At 41.4% G+C, this 21,348-nt stretch overlaps 1 protein-coding gene across 11 annotated transcripts in view; it reads left to right on the forward strand.

The window, feature by feature from the left end:
* The window catches only part of Lmo7 (LIM domain 7), a 206,472-nt gene that overhangs the window by 138,266 nt on the left and 46,858 nt on the right, over positions 1-21,348 (forward strand). For 8 of the 11 annotated variants that reach the window (XM_060391542.1, XM_060391543.1, XM_060391541.1 and 5 more), the window contains 7 exons: positions 5,880-5,910; positions 7,252-7,365; positions 11,308-11,506; positions 15,725-15,977; positions 16,859-17,140; positions 18,869-19,588; positions 20,551-20,580. In XM_060391542.1, coding sequence (XP_060247525.1) covers positions 5,880-5,910; positions 7,252-7,365; positions 11,308-11,506; positions 15,725-15,977; positions 16,859-17,140; positions 18,869-19,588; positions 20,551-20,580 — 1,629 coding nt within the window. The remainder of the gene's footprint in view (positions 1-5,879; positions 5,911-7,251; positions 7,366-11,307; positions 11,507-15,724; positions 15,978-16,858; positions 17,141-18,868; positions 19,589-20,550; positions 20,581-21,348) is intronic. The other 3 variants (XM_021647002.2, XM_021647006.2, XM_060391547.1) reach the window with 2 other exon arrangements.

The raw sequence follows: 21,348 nt of genomic DNA on the forward strand, positions 1-21,348 counted from the left end.
AGGACATTTGGCCATCCACGGCAGGCTCAGGTAGCCCAAGGATGGGTGGAGAGCGCTGGCTTGGTGCCATTGAATATATGTGGCCGATGATAGTACCAGGGTGCCTTGCCCTTTGTTTCGACCTTCTTCCAGAAGTAACTTCTGTTTCTCATTTAAAGCTATCCATATCAAGAGATCAGAGAAAGTGTAATGAAAAAGTGTTGGAAATCATGTTTCATTCAAATGTGTCCCCTTGGGGGTGGTAGGGGAGCGTCTGTATAAGGAAAAAGGTGACTGGCTTCCAGCTACTCCCCCTAGCCCAACAGGACAGTTGAGGGAGATAATGATAATCAGGGGCAGTCATGAAATGTCTCATTTCTTTGCTTGGCCTGGGTCAAGCAGTTTGAATCTAATTGATACCCAGTGAGTCTAGGCTCCTGATTTACAGGCAAGGTTTGCAGCAGTGATTCACAAGACCCGTTTCTTACAGATGATTAAGAGGTGGTCAGGATATACACAGAGTGGACCTAAAAAGTGCCTATGGACCAAGCTGGCTCCTCATGGAGGGACCTTTCCTCAGAATCCTTCAGCAGAGAGTCAGAGATCTGGGTGGACCTTTATTTTCCTGGTTCTCTGATTAAAATCTACTTGATGATTGATTCTGTCCAGTGTTAAAACATCTTTGAGTAGTAAAGAAAGGACCAAGTTTTATGGCTTCCATATTCTACATATATTATGTAGCTGTTAGTGTCAGAAGATGACTACCTGGTGAGCCCACAGATGGCACAGTTCAGAGGTCCATGGTGGGCACAGATGTGCTAAATTTTTGTCATACAGCAAAGGAATTGCCAGGACTGTTGAGTCAACACAATGGAATAGTTAGCTCCGCTTCCTATCTGTGGCTATTACATGTGTTATCTAAAGTTAGGACACAGTCTAAGGATTAAATAAGGGCTATCCATATACTCAAGGTAGCCAGTTTTGAACATTATCTGAATATAACCACTTTATCCTATTTATAGTAAATTTGTTGTTTTTTTTATTGTTGTTTTGTTTTTAAACATAAGTATTAAGTCTTCTACTCTTTATTTTCAGATATCACCATGCAAGATGTTACCTGTTTTTATATATTTTTGTCTGTCACTTTTTTGGAGTTTTTGATATAGGATTTTGCAGAGTTATATTTTACCTCAGTGTTAGAAGAAACCTGGAGGCTGGGGAGAGGACTCAGTATAGCTCTGTGAGAACAGGGACCTGAGTTCGAATTCCCAGCACCTGATTGCAAACCTGAGCATGGCTGCTTTTGCTTGTAACCCCGGCATTGGAGTCGGGATGTATGGATCCCAAGAGTGTACTGACAAGCTACTCAGCTAAACAGTGAGATTTTGACTGAGTGAGAAACCCTGTCTCAAGACAGTGAGGTGGAGAGCCATAGCACAAGGTACTCAAATGTCCTCCTCTGGCCTCCCAATGGGTATACAGCTGTAAGTAGCAGTGGAATCTGAGTCAAATTGGATAGATGTTAAAAGTAAGCTAACGCAGTTCATTCTTTTTTTTCAATAGCATGTGAATATGAAGAATCTTCTAGGGGTTTGTTTTAGGTCTTTTCTTGCCCACTTTCCTTTCCAGAGTCAGATAGTGCATTTAATGAATGAGAACATTCGTGCATCCTGTATTATGCTGGTTATATAAAATGTTTTTATGCACTTCCAAAGTAGGCAGTCCCTTTATTCATGTACTGGGGACAGCAGTGAGCAATACCATACAGAGCTGTTCATTTGCTCAAGACAGGGCTGGAGGATATAGCTCCATGGCAGAGTGCTTGCCTGCCTAGTGCAAAGCACCAGGTTCAGTTCTCCACAAAAACAAACAAATGCAGGCTGAAGACACACAAGTCGTGGTTGTAAATGTAAGATACACGTTGTAAATAGAAGATAAAGAGGGGCGAAGATGAGGTTAGGGAGTATTGTGTTAGGCTAGTTGCAACTTCAATGCCAGATCCTGGCATAGAACTTCATTCAGAGGCTTTTGTGGGGAAAGTGGAGAGGAGAGGGCCTTCCCTTCTGAGGACTTGTCCTGATCAAGTCAGAGTTCGTGTTTTGCGTATTTCCTCTCATCTGTTGAAACAGGGGACATTGTCTCTAGTTTATCAATTAAAAAATAGAAACTCTGAAAGTAAATGGTCCAAATAACCATAGCCCATGGGACCCAGATCCATTCCTAAAATGCACCCTCCCTCAACATGGTGACATGCCATGTCAGCTTTGGATGCACTTTCCTGGTGGAGTCACTCAGCTCAGGCAAACTTTGCTTTCAGTTCTGGCTTGGGCAGTCACTTGTTACCCTGAGCTTTCTGTCTCTACTTGTTAATTTAAAAGGTCTTTGGGGTGTGCCTTGTGGCCACCTAAGTCCAGGAGCTACCTGCTTCCTGAGTTCACACTCTAGGGTGTGTGTGTGTCAGCGTGAACTCTACCCCAGCAACCTTGGGCCATGTGAATTCCTGGCATTACCTGTTTCGGTGATAGGAAGCTAATTTGGCTGGTCTTGTGTGTCTCTGTGTTCTGGAGCAAGTTGCAAACGCTCATAGTTAGAAAGGAATGTGAAGTGAAGGGCAAAAATGCAAGGTCACTTCTCTTCGATCTGTCACAGAATAGTCTTGCCTTGTATTTCCAAAGATTACTTATCATTATAAAAAGCCCGAGGCAGAGGGATTGGAAGCCTTTATTGCAAGCTATTGAAAGGAGGTCAGGCTTCAAGAGGGCTCTATGACTTCTGATGCTCAAGTGTGCTTGTGATAAAGTGGAATCCCTTTGAGACCCATATATCTGTGAAACTAAACAGACTTCTGTACCTTGGTTAGTTTACTATCTGAAGTGACATGTTGGTCATCATGAGAACAGTGGGCTATGGGTTCACAATAGCTTCTAGTGATATTCCCTACTTACGGTTTCCAAAACAGAATCCTTTTCATTTTTACAAGACTATTTTCTCTTAATTGGAGAGACAATTTATAACTTGAGCACTACAGCTATGAAATTTCTCCAGAATACTTTTTTTTTGAAGTATAGTAAACAAACAGAAAAAAATATATGTATTGTATAACTCAAAGGTCAACTCCCAAGGGCTCAGGAAATGGCCCAGTTGATGCTGGCCCTCCAAGGGACTTGTGTTTGCTCCGCATTTTTTTTTTTAAGATCATTAAGCTGATAAATTTATAGGTCAAAGATTCCTTGGAAAGCAAAAGCAATTAGGTAGCCATTATGGATCAAAATTCAAACTCCCAGCATCAGAGAGGCTGTGCTCTCTGCTGATGCTTCTCCTGTTACACCCAGTCTGCGAGCCCCCAAAAGATCTACAGGAATCGACTCCGTTGCAAAACACATGAGGGTCTTTTTATTGTAAATTACAAGTTGCAACTTGGGCCCACAACACCCACCACCGAAGCGGTGGGAGCCGAGCGTGCCATGCTCAGGTTAGTTGGGTGATTTAAAGATTCTGGTCCCTCCCAGCATGCCCAAGGCAGGGGCAATTTCTGCCTGGCAAGCATCTATTGGTCAAAATGCTACATTTTGAATTGATTGGCTATAGGAAGGTCCACAGACCATAGTTAATACTTAAACATAAGTATTAAGTCTTCGACTCTTTATTTTCAGATATCACCATGCAAGATTTTACCTGTTTTTATATATTTTTGTCTGTCACTTTTTTGGAGTTTTTGATATAGGATTTTGCAGAGTTGTATTTTACTTCAGTGTTAGAGGAAACAGAATACTTTTTTTTTGAAGTATAGTAAACAAACAGAAAAAAAATATATGTATTATATAACATAGGGAGGGACCTGGTGTACCTCTCTAGGGGGGATGGGCCAGTTTCTTAGCAACTGTTATCTCTAGTGGGTGGGAAAGAATGCAGTAAGGTGGTCCTTCCCCTCAGGCCATTACTAGACTTCTCCACCCACATAGTTCAGGCCTTAATTAATAATATCTGCTAATTTTTAATCTTTTTGGTCTTTCACTCTTATCCTCTGTTCCAGAGGTATCAATCATGGTCTTGAGTCTAGCAGCAGATTTTTGTTTTGCTTGTTTTACTACTGTAATTTTAATCTTATCCATATGGTCTTCCTTCTCCATTGCTTGTGAGACTGAACTAGGCTGTTTCACTCTCATTTGCCACCCAGTGCCTCACTGTGGGCGTATTCCATACGGATGCTAGACATCTCCTGTGTATGATGTTTGCTAAAAAGATTAAACACACTGTTTTTAAGCATATACCCCGTTAAATAGAGTTAACGGGGTTGTGGACTATGGGTATACTTAGTTTAAATAGACGCTACCAAGTGGGAGCAGAATGTAAATATCCTAAACATTTCCACCAGCATTTGAGGGCTTATGGATTTTCCTGTTGATGCTTTTCTGTGTTGGAGCTGCATATTAAATTTGTTTTGTGTTGTGTTCGCTCTGTGAAAAGGAACAGTTGTAGATACTTGGAAAGCCGAGTTCAACCTTTGTCTCTGTATTCACTCTCACCTCATTTTGCTTTTTCTCTGTTTGAATAAATGTGTGCTGTACATGTCACCTGCTTGATGTGTGTGATATATTCCATGTACCTGTTGGCAACAAATGCAAGTGAATATTTTTTCATTCACCATTTACAGTTATGCTGACGAGCTATCTTACAGGCCATCTAACTCAGGCTTCTGCAGTGAGTTTCTCACTGATACCCTGTGTTGGTAATGATGGGAAATATGTACTTTGGTACTTGAGGGAGGCCCCGTTTGTTCTATTACACATTATTAAGTCTCTTCAAAATGGAGACGGTATCTGCTTCCTGGCCAGAACTCCCTAAGACCTAGTAGTCTTGAAATCAAAGAGAGCTGCCTGCTTCTGCCTCCTTGGTGATGTGGTTAAAAGCATCAGATCTCATACCTGGTTCATGACCCCCCCCACTTTGGGTTTTTCAAATAGGAATTTCTTTCCTTTTTATTATCATTTATTACAATTTATTCAATTTGTATCCCGGCTGTTGCCCTCTCCCTCCTCTCCTCTCAATTTCATCCTCTCTCCCTCATCTCCCCCTATGCCCCTCTCCAAGTCCACTGATAGAGGAGTTCCTCCTCCCCTTCCCTTTGACCCTAGCCTATCAGATCTCATCAGGACTGACTGCATTATCTTCTTCTGGGCCTGGCAAGGCTGCACCGCACAGAGGGAGGTGATCAAAGAGCCAGCCACTGAGTTCATGGCAGAGACAGTCCCTGCTTTCCTTACTAGGAATCCCACTTGCAGAATGAGTCTATGGGCTACATCTGAACTGGGGTTTTTGGTCCATTTTAAAAACTGCAATCTGAGGCAGAGGCAGGTGGCTCTCTGTGAGTTCAAGGCCAGCCTGGGCTATAGAGTGAGTCCCGGAACAACCAGGGCTACATAGAGAAACCCTGTCTCAAACGAAAAAACTGCAATCTGCAGGGCCAGGATTTTATGCAGTTTGTTGAGGATTTTTCTTGGGTGAAAAAACCCTGTGGACAAAGGAAGGGAAAACTCAGTACAAAGCTGCTTGTTTCAGTTGAGTATGTCTTACAGTTTTCCTGTCATTTGCACACTTTGATTTTTGCTGAAAAACCTTCAGATTGGATTTAAACATTATTAAAAGAAAATTGAATAATTCCTCAGACTATCATGGATAAACCAAGAAAAAGAGCAAATGATTTCATTTTATAGAAAACTCACTGTAATATTTACATCCGTGGCTATGGAAAAATTTTTGTGCTGTGTGTGCTAAGATTTCTGAACATACAAGGTGATTTTCACACTGACAGAACCTTATAATGAAAATACATTTTAGTTATAGCTAATAATTTAAGATCCATGACTATTATTTAATCGATATGTTCTTTTTCTTTACAGGCAAGAAGAGACCGACAGGAGACTGAAAAATGTAAGCTACATTTAATGGATTGTTATAAAATAGCTTTTCCTTTATGTTCTGTGAAATCATAATGGATCTAACAATACACACTGTGTCATCTTTCCTAGTTAAGTCTTACCTAGAAACTGACCAGTTCGAGCAACATTAGCCTTTGTACAGATGACTTTGGCATAAGAGGGAAGATTAGGTTCCAGGGGCTGGTTGTTATAGTTCTAATATGGCAACATCAAACTCAGTTTAAAAGTTTTTAGGAGAGCAAGCCAGAGGTTATCAAGTTAGATATTAAAAGGAGACACTGGCTGCCTAAGAACTCTATGTAATTATTCAGTGTAGGCTGGCATCGTGTCCTTAATATTTTTCAATTACAGAATATCTAAAAGTAACAGCTTTATTCAAAATCATGCTCACCAAGCAATGAGAATTAGCACGGACTTTAGGTGTTTATTATGTGATTTCATTGGAAAAAATATTGACATAAAAGTTTCACTTGTGGGCCAGGGAGGTGCCTCAGTGGGTACAAGAGCTTGTTGTGCGAGCCTGGTGGCCTGAGTCTGCATCCCTGGAGCCCATGTAAATGCTGGATACAGCGTGTGAGAATATTCCCAGCACTCTTAGGGTAAGCTGGGAATCACAGACAAGAGAATCAACCAAAAAATTGTGGCCGGACATAATGGAGTGGAACAGCAAGCTAGAAAGGCCTTGCCTCAAGACAGAGGTAGAACATGAGCATCGCCTTCTGCAAGCTGTTTCCTCCATACCTGTGAGCCTGCGTGCCATCTCCCTGTCTATCTGTCTGTCTGTCTGTCTGTCTGTCTCTCTCTCACACACACACCCTTACCACCTCCCACAATTTCTCTTGTAGTTTGTATTCACGTGTTTTTTGAAGCAGCCTCTTATGTAGCCCAGTCTGCTCTTAGTTTCCACGTATACGTATGACCTTTGAACTTTTAATCCTCTTGCCTCCATCTTCTAAGTGATGGGGGATATGGGTCTGCACCACCAGGCCCAGTTTCTTGGAATGTTGGGCACTCAACCCAGGGCTCCATGCATGCTAAGAAAGCATTCTACTGACCATGCTCCATCACCCATCCTTGCGTTTTCCTCTTAATATTTTCTTCAGCTTCAAGGGTAGAATGCATGATTGCCTATTGACTTCTGTTGCCTTTTGATCTTAGAACACATTTTGCAACAAAAAATATCAAGAATAGTTATATTTTTAATGACCACATTCCTTACCATACCTTTAAGAGTCTGTTTTTCAACTGCAAGGTATTATTATCTGCCATTTATCCACTTGCATTTGAACCGGTACCAGGTTCCCAACCCACTGATTTTCTTCTTTCCGTTTAGGTTTTGATAACGTTGTACTGGCTGGGAAGAAAAGCACAAAATAACCCCTACTATAATGGTCCCTATCTCAATCTGAAAGCCTTCGAGACTCTTTTAGGACAAGCTTTGACTAAGGTAAGGAAACGAACTGCATCTGTATGAAAGGATGAGTTACAAACACTCTTACTTTACCATGTTCTTCCTGTCTCTTTACATCCTCCTCTGTAGCAAATACAGTACATTTGTCTGTGCTCCTCTGTAAACAGGTTAGGCAGGCAGGGTGGTTACTTGTTTTCTGGTTTATGCGCTTCTCCTAAGGAGTGAGTTATCTGTTCCAGAGCAGGTTCCAAGGTAGAGTTTTATGCCCTTAATTTTAGGTAATTTGATGACACACACGTTCTTTTCCATACACTATATAACTTAACTGTTTCTATACTCATGAACTCAACTTGCAGTCAAAAAGCATTTTTAGGGCTATTAACACCTTGAAGCTCCTAACCTGTTTATAGGAGTTACTTGGTTTCTTTATAGTAATCTGTTCTTGTTGTGGGTAACTATCTCTAGTGATTAAATTGCAATATCACCATGCTGCTAGTATTTATTGAGGAGTAATAAACATTAAGTAAATCTTGAGAGTTTTGCTTGTTTTAGGGCACAGTTTCAAGTAAGTGGTCTAGGCTATCGTGAATTTGCTATGTAGCCAAGGATGACCTTGAACTCCTGATTTTCCTGCCTCTACCTCCCAGCTGCTTAGATTGCAGGCACGAGTTATGACTGACTACTGAGGAGGTTTTAAAGTTAGAATCCTTGTTTTTATATATGTATGTATATGGGCGGGGAATACATATGAGAGTGCTGGATACCTTGGTGGCCAGAAGACAGCATCGGCTGCCCTGGAGCTAGTTACTGGAGTTGTGCATTCCCTAATGTGGATGCTGGGAACTGAACCAGAGCAGCAAATACCAACTGCTGAGCCCAGAACTTTGGTTTTTACATGCGTTTCTGCTCCTTCATATCATGGGACCACTACACCAGGCTTTTGAAGGTTGTAGGCTATTTGAGAAGAGCCAAGAGAGCAAAATATACTGATTTGTTCTGCAGATATCTTCATTTATAGGGTCTAATGGAAACCTTATTTCTCTGTGGAACCATTCATGCAGGTATTTACAGGAATTGGAGGAAAATAGTTGCTCAAAATGATAAAATGCCATGTACTTAGCACTACTTGCTTTGTAAGAGTTTTCTGATGATTAAACAAAAATGATATTTAGCGTTTGTTTCTGGCACATTATAAGGATGGAATAAATGTTAGTTATGATTGAAACAGAGGAATATTTGACCATGATGAAAAATAAATCTCTTCCCCTATATCTTTGCTTTTTTTAAAAAATACATTTCCTGCATCTAGCCGCTCATATACATTGTAAAAAGATGGGATTAAAAGGTTTTATTTGTTGTTGTTGTTATTGTTGGTTTTGTTTGTTTTCATTTTTAAATTATAAGAATTGGGAACATAGTTCAGTTGATAAAAGCTTGCCATTCAATCATGAGGATACGAGTCTGATCCTTAGAATCCATGCAAAAATGTGGACTATGGTGATACAGGCATGTAACCCCCATCCTGAGACAGCTAACACACTGGATTGACCCCTGGCCTCTGCACACGTATCCCTGCATGTTCATGAACACGGACAGGTGTTTGTGCGTCTACACGTGTGCAGCACGTGAGTACATGAACACTCAGAAAAGAGTTAGCAGTTCCGTACTCACACTTTTAGGATGAGTTCATCGAGAGAGTCGTTGAGATATTGCCACAGACACATATTGTGCTAGATGTTGGAGAATGACTTGTCTACCATACAGCGTAATTGCCCGAGAATAGAAAGCAGGTCAGTCCTTGCTGCGGAAGACAGTGGGGCTCTGGTGGGGGAACTGTGGTGAATTTGGGGTCTAGGGGAACCTGGCTTCACAGTTGTTTGAACTGAGGAGATGTGCAGTTAGAAGCTATAGGGGACAGGGGTTTGTGGACTAGTGCTCTGTATAGCTGTTCTAACTTTTTAGGGCAGTGACTCAGGGTGAGTAATCTCCGTGCGGAGTTTGTGCGAGGAAGGATGTCCGCACTCATCGATGTCAGAGTCAGGGTGGTCCGAAGACTTTTTTTTTTGCTCTGGTGGTCCTATTATTCCGTTACCTGGTGGGGGTAGACTTGAGATGTATCTGGATATGCCATTTGTTTTGTACCAGTTCTTTTAAAATGGAACTTTTAAAAGAAAGTTGGGTCAAGTGCTCTTTTCCAGTTCACGGTCAATGATAGGGCCAATTATAAACAGCGATGAAATGATACCGAGTGGACGCTGTTGTACTCGAGTCAGATTATAGGCTGGGGATGACTCACTTTGGGGGACTTGCCAGGGTGAAGTCCTCAGGCTGTAGGGCCAGACTTGGGTTATTTATAACAGGCCACATGACTCCTTGTCACTCACTTTAACATTTCTGATATCAGAAGTCACACTGTGTTAACTCTGATGTCTCAACAACTGTGAAAGCATGTGCTCAAGAAGCCTAATGGGCTCAAGATTTACTTTACAATGGTACGCTTTTATTTTGAGACATAGCCTGTTGGCACTAAGCTGGCTTCCCCATCTGCTTGGAAATGGCAGGTGAAAGGTGGATCCTGGCATATTCACGCTAGGATGTCAAATTGAACGCCAGCATGAAATCTCTGTACTAGCCATTTTTGGCATTTCAAACACTTGGCAGACAATTGGCTCGTGAATTGATGGATCTGACTTAGGCAGAAATCTGCTTGAAACAGCTGCTAATTACTTGTTCCACGAGTGTGCCAGCCTTTCTTCACATGTTGAAACATTCACGACAAACTTTAAGACAATAACACTTGCAAACTTCCCACCACTATTATCCAACACAGTGTTTCCATTTTGGCTTTATCTAATAGTGTCTGTCCATCTATCTGTGTTTTTACTTAAGCATTTGAAGATGAATTCAGATGTCATACCTCACTGCTATATTCTCAGAGTCCATCTCTTAAAAGTAAGACTGTTTTCTACATAGCTATGATACAAACTTAAAAAAAACCTCATCAACATTCATTGTCATTTAATATTGGATTTATTTCCTCATGGTCTCTCAACTATTTTTCATAATTTTTAAAAGTTAAATCATGATTTCATCAAAGTTTGCATGTCATATCTTGTTATTAATTCTTATGTTCTTTAACTTGTCACCTGAGATTAACCTTGCTGATTTTCATTTATGTCCTAATCTTTAAAGGGCCAGTCAGGTTTTTCCATGTAATTTCAGAGGTATGTTAATTAAAAATGCTTATTTTGGGAAAGTTCTACAGAAATAATAAACCTAGAGGTGTTAGCTTGTACCCATGTATCTTTTCATATAAGAGCTAAGTATTTTATTTCCGTTTGAGGAAGGGGGAACCTTGCATTCATGCAAGCATGTGTGCTAACTTTGACTCAATAAGAAAGGAGGCCTGGTTGCTAGCATTGCACCATCCAGGTTGTATAATTAGTGAAAGTAATGGATTCCATGATGTGCAGACTCACTGCTCTTTAATAGATATTTTTGACGGTAGGTAGGGTTACAGAATATCACTCTTTGTCTCATGTTTAGCATAAACCACCCCAGATACTTCCTGAAGAGAGCACAGGACATCTTAAAAATTTGTCTCCCTTTTGGGTGTCAACATTAAGATTTTTTTTTCTCTTTAATTTTTTTTTTCATCTTTTCTACCAGACAAAAATATAAACCATTGACTGTTCAAAGCTACTCCTATTTTGTTTTCAATACTATTTTCATCTTATATATTGATTATACAACCTTATTAAATAATTTCAGGAATCATTATTATTATGTGGAATTTTGAATCCCTCCCCCCCAAATTGCATAGTTTGTGGAGAAAACAGATGTTGCTTTTAGCAGTTTTTTCTTCTTCTCTTTGTTGAGCAGGGAAACTCTGTCAACTTACCTCTCTAATGAACCAGAGCTTTTGTATCTCTGCAAGTTCTTGGTCCCTGACTGGTCTTTGTACAATGTTTCCTTCAGGCTCTTGAAGACTCTAGCTGTCTCAAAAGAAGTGGCCGTGACAGTGGCTACGGTGATATCTGGTGTCCTGACAGAGGAGAATATCCTGCCCCTGCAGGGAGCCACAGGAGAGAAGATTCCTTCGAGAGCTTGGACTCCTTGGGGTCTAGATCATTGACCAGCTGCTCCTCAGATCTCACTCTTAGAGGTGGGAAAGAAGGTGAGTTGTGTTGCGTCTTGGGATATAGATTTATTTTATTTGTTTGTTTACAGAGGAGGCAAGAAGGTAGAGAATGAAAATTATTCAGTGATTTCACCAAGATGTAGATTTTAATATTCTTTTATATTTGTTGATGGTGCTTTTACTTTCTTCCTTTCTCTTAGTGATGGCAGTTTTCCTCTTCTTTTTTTTCCCCTTCTGTATTTGTGTTTGGACAGGACTTGTGAGTGGATTTTTTTTCAGTGAGGAGCTCTTGAGATAGAGGCTTACTAACAGGCATTTAGTAAGGCCTGTTAACTCAAAATCTGAACACAAAGTACACCAGAGTCTCTAAGATGTCTCTTTTACTTCCCGAGTATTTTCCTTTCTTGTCTTAATTTTACCAGAAAGACTTAAGAAATACTAAAGAGGAAAAGTATTTTAGCAGTTCTTTCTGAGCTTTGATTGACTGGGTAGCATGGAGGTAGGAAGCATCTTCCAGCAATTGTCTATGCTAATTCAGGACAGAACAAGTGTGAGAGGATGAGTTAATGCAGGCCCTGTTGTTGGAAGGAAATTTCATTAAAACCTGAAAGCTTGGAGACAAATCCACCATTGCTGATTTTCATTGCTTGTCTTCATGGCTTAAAAGATGGCTCAGTGAGGATATATCATGTGTGTCTTTCTGCTTTTGGGACACCTCACTCAGGATGATTTTTTTCTAGATTCCACTATTTGCCTGCAAAATTAATGATTTCCTTGTTTTTAATTGCTGAGTAGTATTCAATTGTGTAAAAGTACCACAATTTCTGTATCCATTCCTCCATTGATGGACATCTGGGTTGTTTCCAGGTTTTGGCTATTACAAATAAAGCTGCTACAAACATGGTTGAGCAAATGTCCTTGTTGTGTACTTGAACATCTTTTGGATTATGCCTAGGTGTGGTATCTTATATAGACCTATAAGATAGGATAAACATACTAAAATATGTACACCTAAAGAAGATAAACAAGAAAGAAGTCAGGGGTAAGATGATCAATCCTCATCTAGAAAGACAAAGGGGATGGACACTGGAAATAGGAGAAAGCAAGTAACAGGACAATAGCCTACCACAGAAGGCACCTGAAAGACTACCTGGCAGTGTATCATAGCAGATGCTGAGACCCATAACCAAGCCTTCGGCAGAGTGTAGGGAATCATATGAAGGAAGGAGGAATTAGTATATCCTAGAGGGGACAGGGAGCCCCACAAGGTCTAAATATATATGAGCACAGGGGGCTTCTATGAAACTTTTTATCCAACCAAGGACCATACATGGATATAACCTACAACCCCTGCTCAGACATAGCCCGTTGTAGCTCAGTATCCAAGTGGGTTCCCTAGTAAGGGGGACAGGAATTGTTTGTGACATAAACTCATGAGCTTCCTCTCCCCCCTGAAGGAGGAGCAGCCTTGCTAGTCCACAGATAAGGACATTGCAACCACCCTGAATGTACCTGATAAGCTAGGGCCAGAGGGAAGGAGAGGAGGACACCCCCTCTCAGTGGACTTGGAAGGGAGCAGGGAGGAAAGGAGGGAGGGAGGGGAGGCTTGAGGGGAAAGAGGGAGTGGGCTATAGCTAGGATACAAGTGAATGTATAAAATTATTTAAAAATAAAATAAAAAAATATTAAAAAAAAAAAAGAAAGATGGCTCAGTGGCTAGAAGTGTTTGCTGCTAAGCTGGAGTTCCTTCTCTGGGACCCACACAGAGGAAGGAGGGAGAGAACCAGTTCCTGCCAGTTGTCCTCTGACGTTTACATGTATACTGTAGCAAGATCAAGTACATATACATTCACACAAGGCAGTAATGATCAGCACATTTTTTTTTTTTAGAAAAGGAATGCATGCTTTATTCCTATGCCTACGGGGTAGTATTAATAGTTTCTGACTAACTAGCTAGGTAGTCTGAGTTTAGTCTAAGTAGAGATCACAGACAACAGGTCTTCAAACACTGATCCTATTTGATAGAGCATGAGGCCAGCATCCACGAGACTCTCACGTTCAAGCCCCAGCACTTCCAAGACCATTTTTTTGCCCTTTTAAAGTATTTCTGTGCTTCAAGCATCGCCATTATCAGAAACAAAATGGCAGTTCTAAGTGTGAACTCTGTCTTTGAGGATATTCATTTTCCTTATTATGGACATAAATATTTTACCCAAGACTTTTATCATACAAAGTCTCAAAATCCACAAATAAAATTTTGTTTTATAAAACTAAGTGAAGCATGATAACAAAACTAAATTCTTTTAGAGTAGTGATAGTAGAAAAAATGTGAATGGCTTAGAGTTAGCCTTTCTGACTGCCACTGTTTTGGAGGTGTGACGTTTTCTGAGCTCAGATGAAAATGATCATACCTGTAAGGAGGTAAATCTAAGTTTATAATTCATCTGAGTAATTAAAGTTGTAAACTATGACTGAAAAATCTCAACATACTATGTTACTCTGTCCCAGCTGAGGGTCCCATGGCATGCTGTGTTTGAATCTGTATCTGCCTGTCAAAGAATAACAGAGGGAAAGTTGTGGGTTTGTGGCATGTGCAGATTTGTCATCAAAAGAGAGGTGCTGTGGTATAGGAGCTGATCCTCTTTATATGTGGGTTCACGCCTGCTGTGTGTAAAGCAAAGCAGAGGGCCCCACTGTCACATGGTGAGAGAACTTTGTTTAGGGACTGGAGAGGCTGCCACTTATAAGTAGGGTGGTGAGAGGGAAGTGGGTTCTGGGAGAAAGAAGCTTTTCTGTGATTACTGCATTAAAATTCTGCTACCCACACAATTACGGTGGGTGGTAACCACAATTAGGGTAATAGTTTTAGGATTAGAAACTGGTGCATTTAATGATTTTCATATTAAAACATATCAGGAGTAATATTTGTACAAATAAAGACTCCATGTTAGCTAATAATAATAATAATAATAATAATAAGTTTAAGTTTAAAACTTCAAGAGCCAAATAGCCTGTGGTTTCCAAATTTCATGAGTAGATTTTGGTTAGGAAAGGGTCTGGTTCTTTTTTTTTTTTTTTTAAGAAAGTGTTAGAAACAAACAAAGCAAAAGAAAACAAAATCAAACTAGCTTAATGACCGGTTGTGCTGGCCATGGTGACCTAGCTGTCTCCCTTTCCGCCCATACTCCCCTTTCACCAGCTTCTGGTGACACAGAACCATTATTGGCCTTGTTTACTGTACATTCCTGCTGGCAGGTGACAAAGGCAAGCTGCCTTTAGGTCAAGCTAACCTGGCAGGTGTGCTGAGAGCCGGTAGCTGCGAGGGGAGATGCCTTTTGCGTCCTGGAGGAAGCACACTACACTTAGCAACTACCTGTGTTTTAGAAATGCCACAAAGAAAGGCTGGGAAGAGGTTACCCCTCCATTTGAACTTGCATGGTTACTCTCTCCAGTCTTACCTTGTTTTCAAAAACAGCTGTCCCCCCGCACCCCCCCGCCTCCATTAAAGAACATATTGTTATTTGTTTCTGTCTGATCTTGGGATCAAAAAAGTTTTTTTCTTCCTACTCCCTTCTTCTTTTTCCCCCTCCTCCTCCTCCCCTTCTTCATCTGTTAAATCTGCTTGTAAGTAAGTTTTTACCAGAATTCCTGGTTTCCATTACAATTCCTGTGCTTATCAGGGGAAGCTGTAGTTCTGTGCTCTCGAATGGGCATAGGCTTAAATTCGCTAGGGCTTTTGATGTCGCTAGTCCGTCTTCTCTGGTCTAGGATCCTTGTCCAGGTGGGTGGCCTTACAGAGGCCAGTGTGTCACCATTGCATTGCGTGCTGTCTTCCTTTGGTTTCTATGCCTGCCTGTCACTTCTGGAAGCCTAAAGGTTTCCTGCCTTTTCTTATATTACTGAGCTCCAACAGATTGTACCATCTCACCCGACTGCTAGAATTTTATCACGTGCAATGATATACCTAAGCAAATTTATGAAGCATTCTCCTGGCAAAGAAGGTGGGGAAAGGAAGGGGGGCAGGGATTTATCCGCTTATCACGCATGACAGCAGAAGAATGCACTGTGTGTGCCTCCAATATGGAAAGCAAGTCCCTCCTCGTGGGTCTTATCACTACTTCTTGACAAAGTTCTAAAAATACCCATGCCTCTCAGCAGCAGCACTGCGTTTCCAAGGGAAAGGAGACTATGCTGGAGAAAGGGGGTTCAGCAAGGAAACGCTGGAGAGTAAAGCAAGTTCTTGTGCCTTTACAGGTTGCGAAAGTGACACAGATTGGGAATTTACATTCAAAATGCAGGATTATAACAAAGATGATATGTCCTACCGAAGGATTTCAGCTATTGAACCAAAGTCGGCTTTGCCGTTCAACCGTTTCTTGCCTAATAAAAGCAAACAGCCATCCTATGTGCCAGCACCTTTGAGGAAGAAAAGGCCGGACAAACACGAGGATAACAGAAGAAGCTGGGCAAGCCCGGTCTACACAGAAACAGACGGAACGTTCTCAAGGTAATGTCACGTGATGCGGTTATGGCATTCTGCATGCTTTCTGAATCTGCGTGACTATTCAGTGCGGTTAAGGGAATGGCTAAGTGTTGTTTCCATATACCATTAATGGGAATTTCTCTTCCTACCTCTGTTTTCAGTTATATGTTGAAGATAGTTGTTCTGTCTTAGACCACGAGCATCTGATGGCCAGCCCTTTCAGACAACCCTTGGTTTATTGGTGAATTTCAGCTTATTGTATCACTGATGTGGCCCTTTGTGGACCCTATTGTTTCTTTCTATTGTTTATCTTTTTTGCTGATAGTAGTAGACGTGAAAGGAAACTCTTAATGGCCTGTGAAGTTAGCAGAGCAAAGAATGATTTTTTTCAAGTCCAACTTTTTGTATGGGGCTGTGTGGTGCTGAAAGCGCTCCCCACACTGATGACAAGTGAAGGTTACCTTGTGTGATTTTGGATGACTTAGCCAACTGCAGATTTCATGTGAAAAAGAGACCTGAGGGTCTCATCTCACAAACCACCTCTTTCAACTCTTGTCCTCAAACACTTTCTTCTTACATGTCAGCCTCTGGGCTGCACACACTGACGAGGTCAGAAATACATTTGTCTTGGGTCTGGGTATTTATGAAGCTGTGGATTGACCCATTCTGCTTGGAATTTGTTTTTTTCTCTTAACGCAGCCTTGTTTATCCAGCTTTTCTCTAACTGAAGCGGGCTGCGGCTGTAATGTTCTTACTTTGGTCCTAGGAGCTGTGGTGTTGAGACACGGAGCTAATTTACTTCATTCACAGGGGTGCAATCACGGTGAGGTGGAATGCATGCCTTCAGGGTTCTGTGCCACAGACTGCTCACACAGTGTCTTAACCTGGTTGGATATTTTGAACAGTAACCAGAGGAGAACTTGGGGTCCTAAGACGGAGAACTGGCACACAGTCCAAGGAACTTCCACCTCCTCTTGGTATTTCGAAGAGGAAGAAGAGAAGCTAACACGCATGCCCAATATTGTGAAGGATGACCTCTATGTGCGGAAACTAAGCCCGGTCATGCCAAGCCCAGGCAGCTCTTTTGATCAGTTCCTCCCTAAATGTTGGACCCCAGAAGATATGAACTGGAAAAAAATAAAGAGAGAGAATTATAAGCCATGGTATAAGGAATTTCAGGGATTCAGGTTTGTCTCTGTGCATGCCCCTGGTCCCCAGTGTGTGTTCTGTACCCCAGTCTGGTGCATTCGATGTCTTGTTTTTTTTTTTTTTCATATAGGGAGAGAGAAAAGTTTATTTGCCCTCTAAAATCTGTAGGACTTTTTGTTTTCTTATTTTTGTTTTTCAAGACAGGGTTTCTCTGTGTAGCCTTGGCTGTCCAGGCTCGAACTCATAGAGATCTGCCTGCCTCTACCTCATGGAATGCTGGGATTATAGGTATGTGCCACCACGCCCGGCTGTAGAACTTTTATAATTAAACAAAAAAATGTTTAAATTTAATCTTGAGGCTAGACATGTTGGCACATGCCTAGAATCTTAGCACTCTGGAGGCTGAGGCAGGTGGATTAAAGATTTGAAGGAAGCCAAGGCTTCAAAATGAGACCCTATTTCTAAACCCAACAACTACAAAAGCCTTTTGACCTACTTCTTAAGCTCCCTTCTACCCTGGGGGGGTATTTTTTTTCATCTCTTAGTAAACTGCCTATGGCCTGTGCTTCTATTATTACGACACAGCAATAGCAACAGTGTGACAAACCCCTCTGATTCTAGATTTTAGAAGGCTCCCCTTTAGATCTAGCTCAGTATTGATTTCAGAACTTACATTCTTCTTCATTTCCTCATTTGTCTGCTTCTCTTCCCTCCCCTTTCTCCATGTCACTTCTTGGCAGGCGGACTTCTGACTCTGAGGATGAGGACTCAGGCTCTCTCAGAAGCTCTACCTTTTTTAGTAGACTAGATAAGACAGAACAGAGTTTAGCCAGCAACTACCAAAGGCCTTCACTCTTGCTGGAGTTAGCTACTAAACATGCCACGAGGTCATGGGACACTCATGCAGCCAGGAGGAGCAGCGGTGCTTTGGAGGAGTCCAGGTGCACCTGTCTGCATGAGCTACTTGCTTGTGGCTGACCACAGACACCCCGTCTGACTGCTTCGGCTGCTACATTAACCTAGATACTGAACACTGAGTCACGGAAACTTAATGACACAGGTTGAAGGCACAGTGTGTGACACTCTGCCTCCTGCATGAGAATGTGGGCTCAAACTCCGTAGGAATCAACCTGCTACTAAAACGACATGCGTGGTGGCTAATATGCAAGAATTCTTCTGAAAAGCCATCCCCAAATGCTTTTAAAATATTGTCTAAACTTATTCTCGTGCTGTGTGTGGTGATGCGGAGAAAGGAAGTAGTTTTACATAGACATTTGGAAGGGCAAGTCTAGAGAATACAAACCAAAAAAAACACCTCGTGGTCTTGTATAAGGCTATAGAGCACATTGTTATATCTGCTCACTATGATGTGCATAAAGTATACGATGGAGAACTCTTGGCATTTCCTAAGCTCACACATCCTTCCCCAGGGAGGGGAGGAGGCCACTGTGGATAACAGAATTACGAAGTTGGTGCAAGGAGTGGTGCCCAGTATGCCAGGGAGGTACACTTGATTTGAGTTGTAGATCAGCCACTTGGTCTTGATAGTATTCACTTTTCCTGGGAAGGATAACCTGTTGTTTCTTTAGATAATACCCAGGAAAGTCACAGAGAATAGCACCGAGCATTTGTCTTGTTTGTAATACTCCCTTCCATGGCTCCTAAAATAAATCCCCCTTGATAAACACTGGTTGATCTGCTGCCTAATTAACATTTTCCTCATGCTTAATCCGGTTCTCCCCTCCTTTTTCTCTTCTGTGCTGTAGTCAGTTTTTATTGCTTCAGGCCCTCCAAACATACTCTGATGACATCTTGTCTTCGGAAACAAATGTCAAAATTGATCCCACCTCTGGCCCAAGGCTCATAACTCGCAGAAAGAATCTCTCTCATGCACCAGGCTATGGATCCCACGACCTTGAGTTGCCAGCCCTGGATCCTGACTTAGAAAACGATGATTTCTTTGTCAGAAAAACAGGGGCTTTCCATGCAAATCCGTGTGTTCTTCGAGCCTTTGAAGACTTGAGAAGGTTCTCTGAGCCGGATGATGCTGTTGAACGTGACATAATATTGCAATGTCGGGAAGGTGAACTCGTACTCCCAGATTTAGAAAAGGACGATATGATTGTTCGCCGGATCCCGGCACCGAAGAAAGAAGTGCCCCTCTCTGGGGCCCCAGATAGATACCAGCCCATCCCTTTCCCCGAACCCTGGACCCTGCCTCCAGAAATCCAAGCCAAATTTCTCTGTGTGCTCGAAAGGACGTGCCCACCCAAGGAGAAAAGCAGTAGCTGCAGAGTGTTAGTTCCTTCCTGTCGACAGAAGAAGGATGACATGTTGACTCGCAAGATCCAGTCTTGGAAGCTGGGGACCGCTGCGCCTCCCATCAGCTTCCAGCCCGGCCCCTGCAGCGAGGCTGACCTACAGAAGTGGGAGGCCATCCGGGAGGCCAGCAGGCTTAGACACAGGAAGCGGCTGATGGTTGAGAGGTCAGAGTGTGTTTCTGCAAGGATTTGTGATGGATGGTCTTGTGTCACTTTCCTTATGGAAAAAAAAAAAAAAAGCCGCATCAGTTTTCAGCGCTGCATGTTGTGTGCCGTTTTCCTGTAAAAAGAATCATTTGGCTTTGAGAAACTTTTAGTCATTTCATGGAGGAAGTGCAATTCCATGTTTACGCATCTTAGGATGATCCGAGAAGGTGTATGCAAGGCTTGCCTCTGGCTTGAAAGTGTCCATTATTATATTCCAATGTGAAGTTGGATAAAGATAATTTCTAATTGTGTTTGTGGGTTTTTTATCCTAATGTCTAGCGCTTTTGCACTAGTCTATCTGTGGTTTGGTTTTATGTGTTTATCATATTTTGCAGTGTCTTTTATTGAGCTATATATTTTCCTAAAATTACGTCATTGTAGATTTCATTTAATTTGATTTTTGTTGTCAATCCAGGTTTTCTCCAACTATCAATTTGTAATATTTTTATTTACAAAGTTCAGTGAAAAGTCCATTAAAATGCATGATTCTGTCAAACTCTTTGTTTGTGGCGGCCGTTTCTGTAAAATGAGCCCTGCAGCTTCCTGATAGCTGTTCAGTTCACTGTGAGTTGGAAATGGACAAATTTAACCAGGCTGAACACAACGAGTGGACCTATGTCTTAGTTCCTAGCGGGGGGGGGGGGGGGGGGGAGGGGGGGAGGGGGAGCCTTTTCTTATGATTTTTTTTGGCTCAGAATAAGTTAAGAAAATGTTGATCTTATTTGACCTGAGTTCCCTGACACAGGAGCCTGACTGCAATCTTGAACTATTAAGAAGTGTCTAAGGGGCAGCCTGTTCAGATTTGCCCATTTCCTGTTAGGCTCAAGTTAAGACACTGAATGCCTAGAAACGAGCACAACTGGAGAGAGCGACCCTTTTTAATTTTTTTTTTTTTTTTTTTTTTGTTTTTGGTTTCTTAGACTCTTTCAAAAGATTTATGGTGAGAATGGGTAAGTTTTATGGTTCACATTAGAAAAAAATCCACATGTATCTTTGTCTCCCCTGTCACTCATTGCACGTCTGCCCTGGCATGTTACCAAGTGGGGAGCTGAGCGCACTGCATGAGACTTTTATCTACTTTTTATTAACGTTGCAGCCTCATAGCAACATTTCTCTATCTAAACGCCCAATGCATGAACTGTTGTACAAAGCAGTGGTTTCTGCTGTCTTAAATTTTAACTCCATCCCCTTTTCTTGTTTCCTTTAACTTAGTGATTGAAAGAACAAAAACATTTGGCCTAAGACGATGCCCATTTCAGTATTTAATTCTTAAACTACACCAAACTTCTGATTTCTAGTTATTGAAAGTCTTCCCCACAAACTTCATTTTAGGAAGTCTGTGATAGGAAAAGACGGTACTGCTTGCTTAACACGAGAATTCATATAGCTGGCATAATTTGCATACTTACTTAACTCATGAGGAGCTTTATTGGTGGGGATGGTTAATGGTTTTGGAAAATATTTTCAAGATTCTTGATTACGGTAGAAATTTAATTGAAACATGGTTACCTATAAAGAGCAACTAGACTTTCATAATTGTAAAAAATAATCTTGGTAGTTGCCAGTATAAGAACTATATTCAAATTATTTCTCAGGTTTTGTCTGCTAATATTTAATATTCATTGGGTAAATAGGCCAATGTAATAAAAAGCTGACTTTCTCAAATTTTTTTTTCTAGTTCTAGACTATTTTAAACTGTTACTCATTCCCAGTGCATA

Source organism: Meriones unguiculatus, chromosome 9 (assembly GCF_030254825.1).
Source record: "Meriones unguiculatus strain TT.TT164.6M chromosome 9, Bangor_MerUng_6.1, whole genome shotgun sequence".
In the NCBI taxonomy this organism is placed as follows: domain Eukaryota; kingdom Metazoa; phylum Chordata; class Mammalia; order Rodentia; family Muridae; genus Meriones; species Meriones unguiculatus.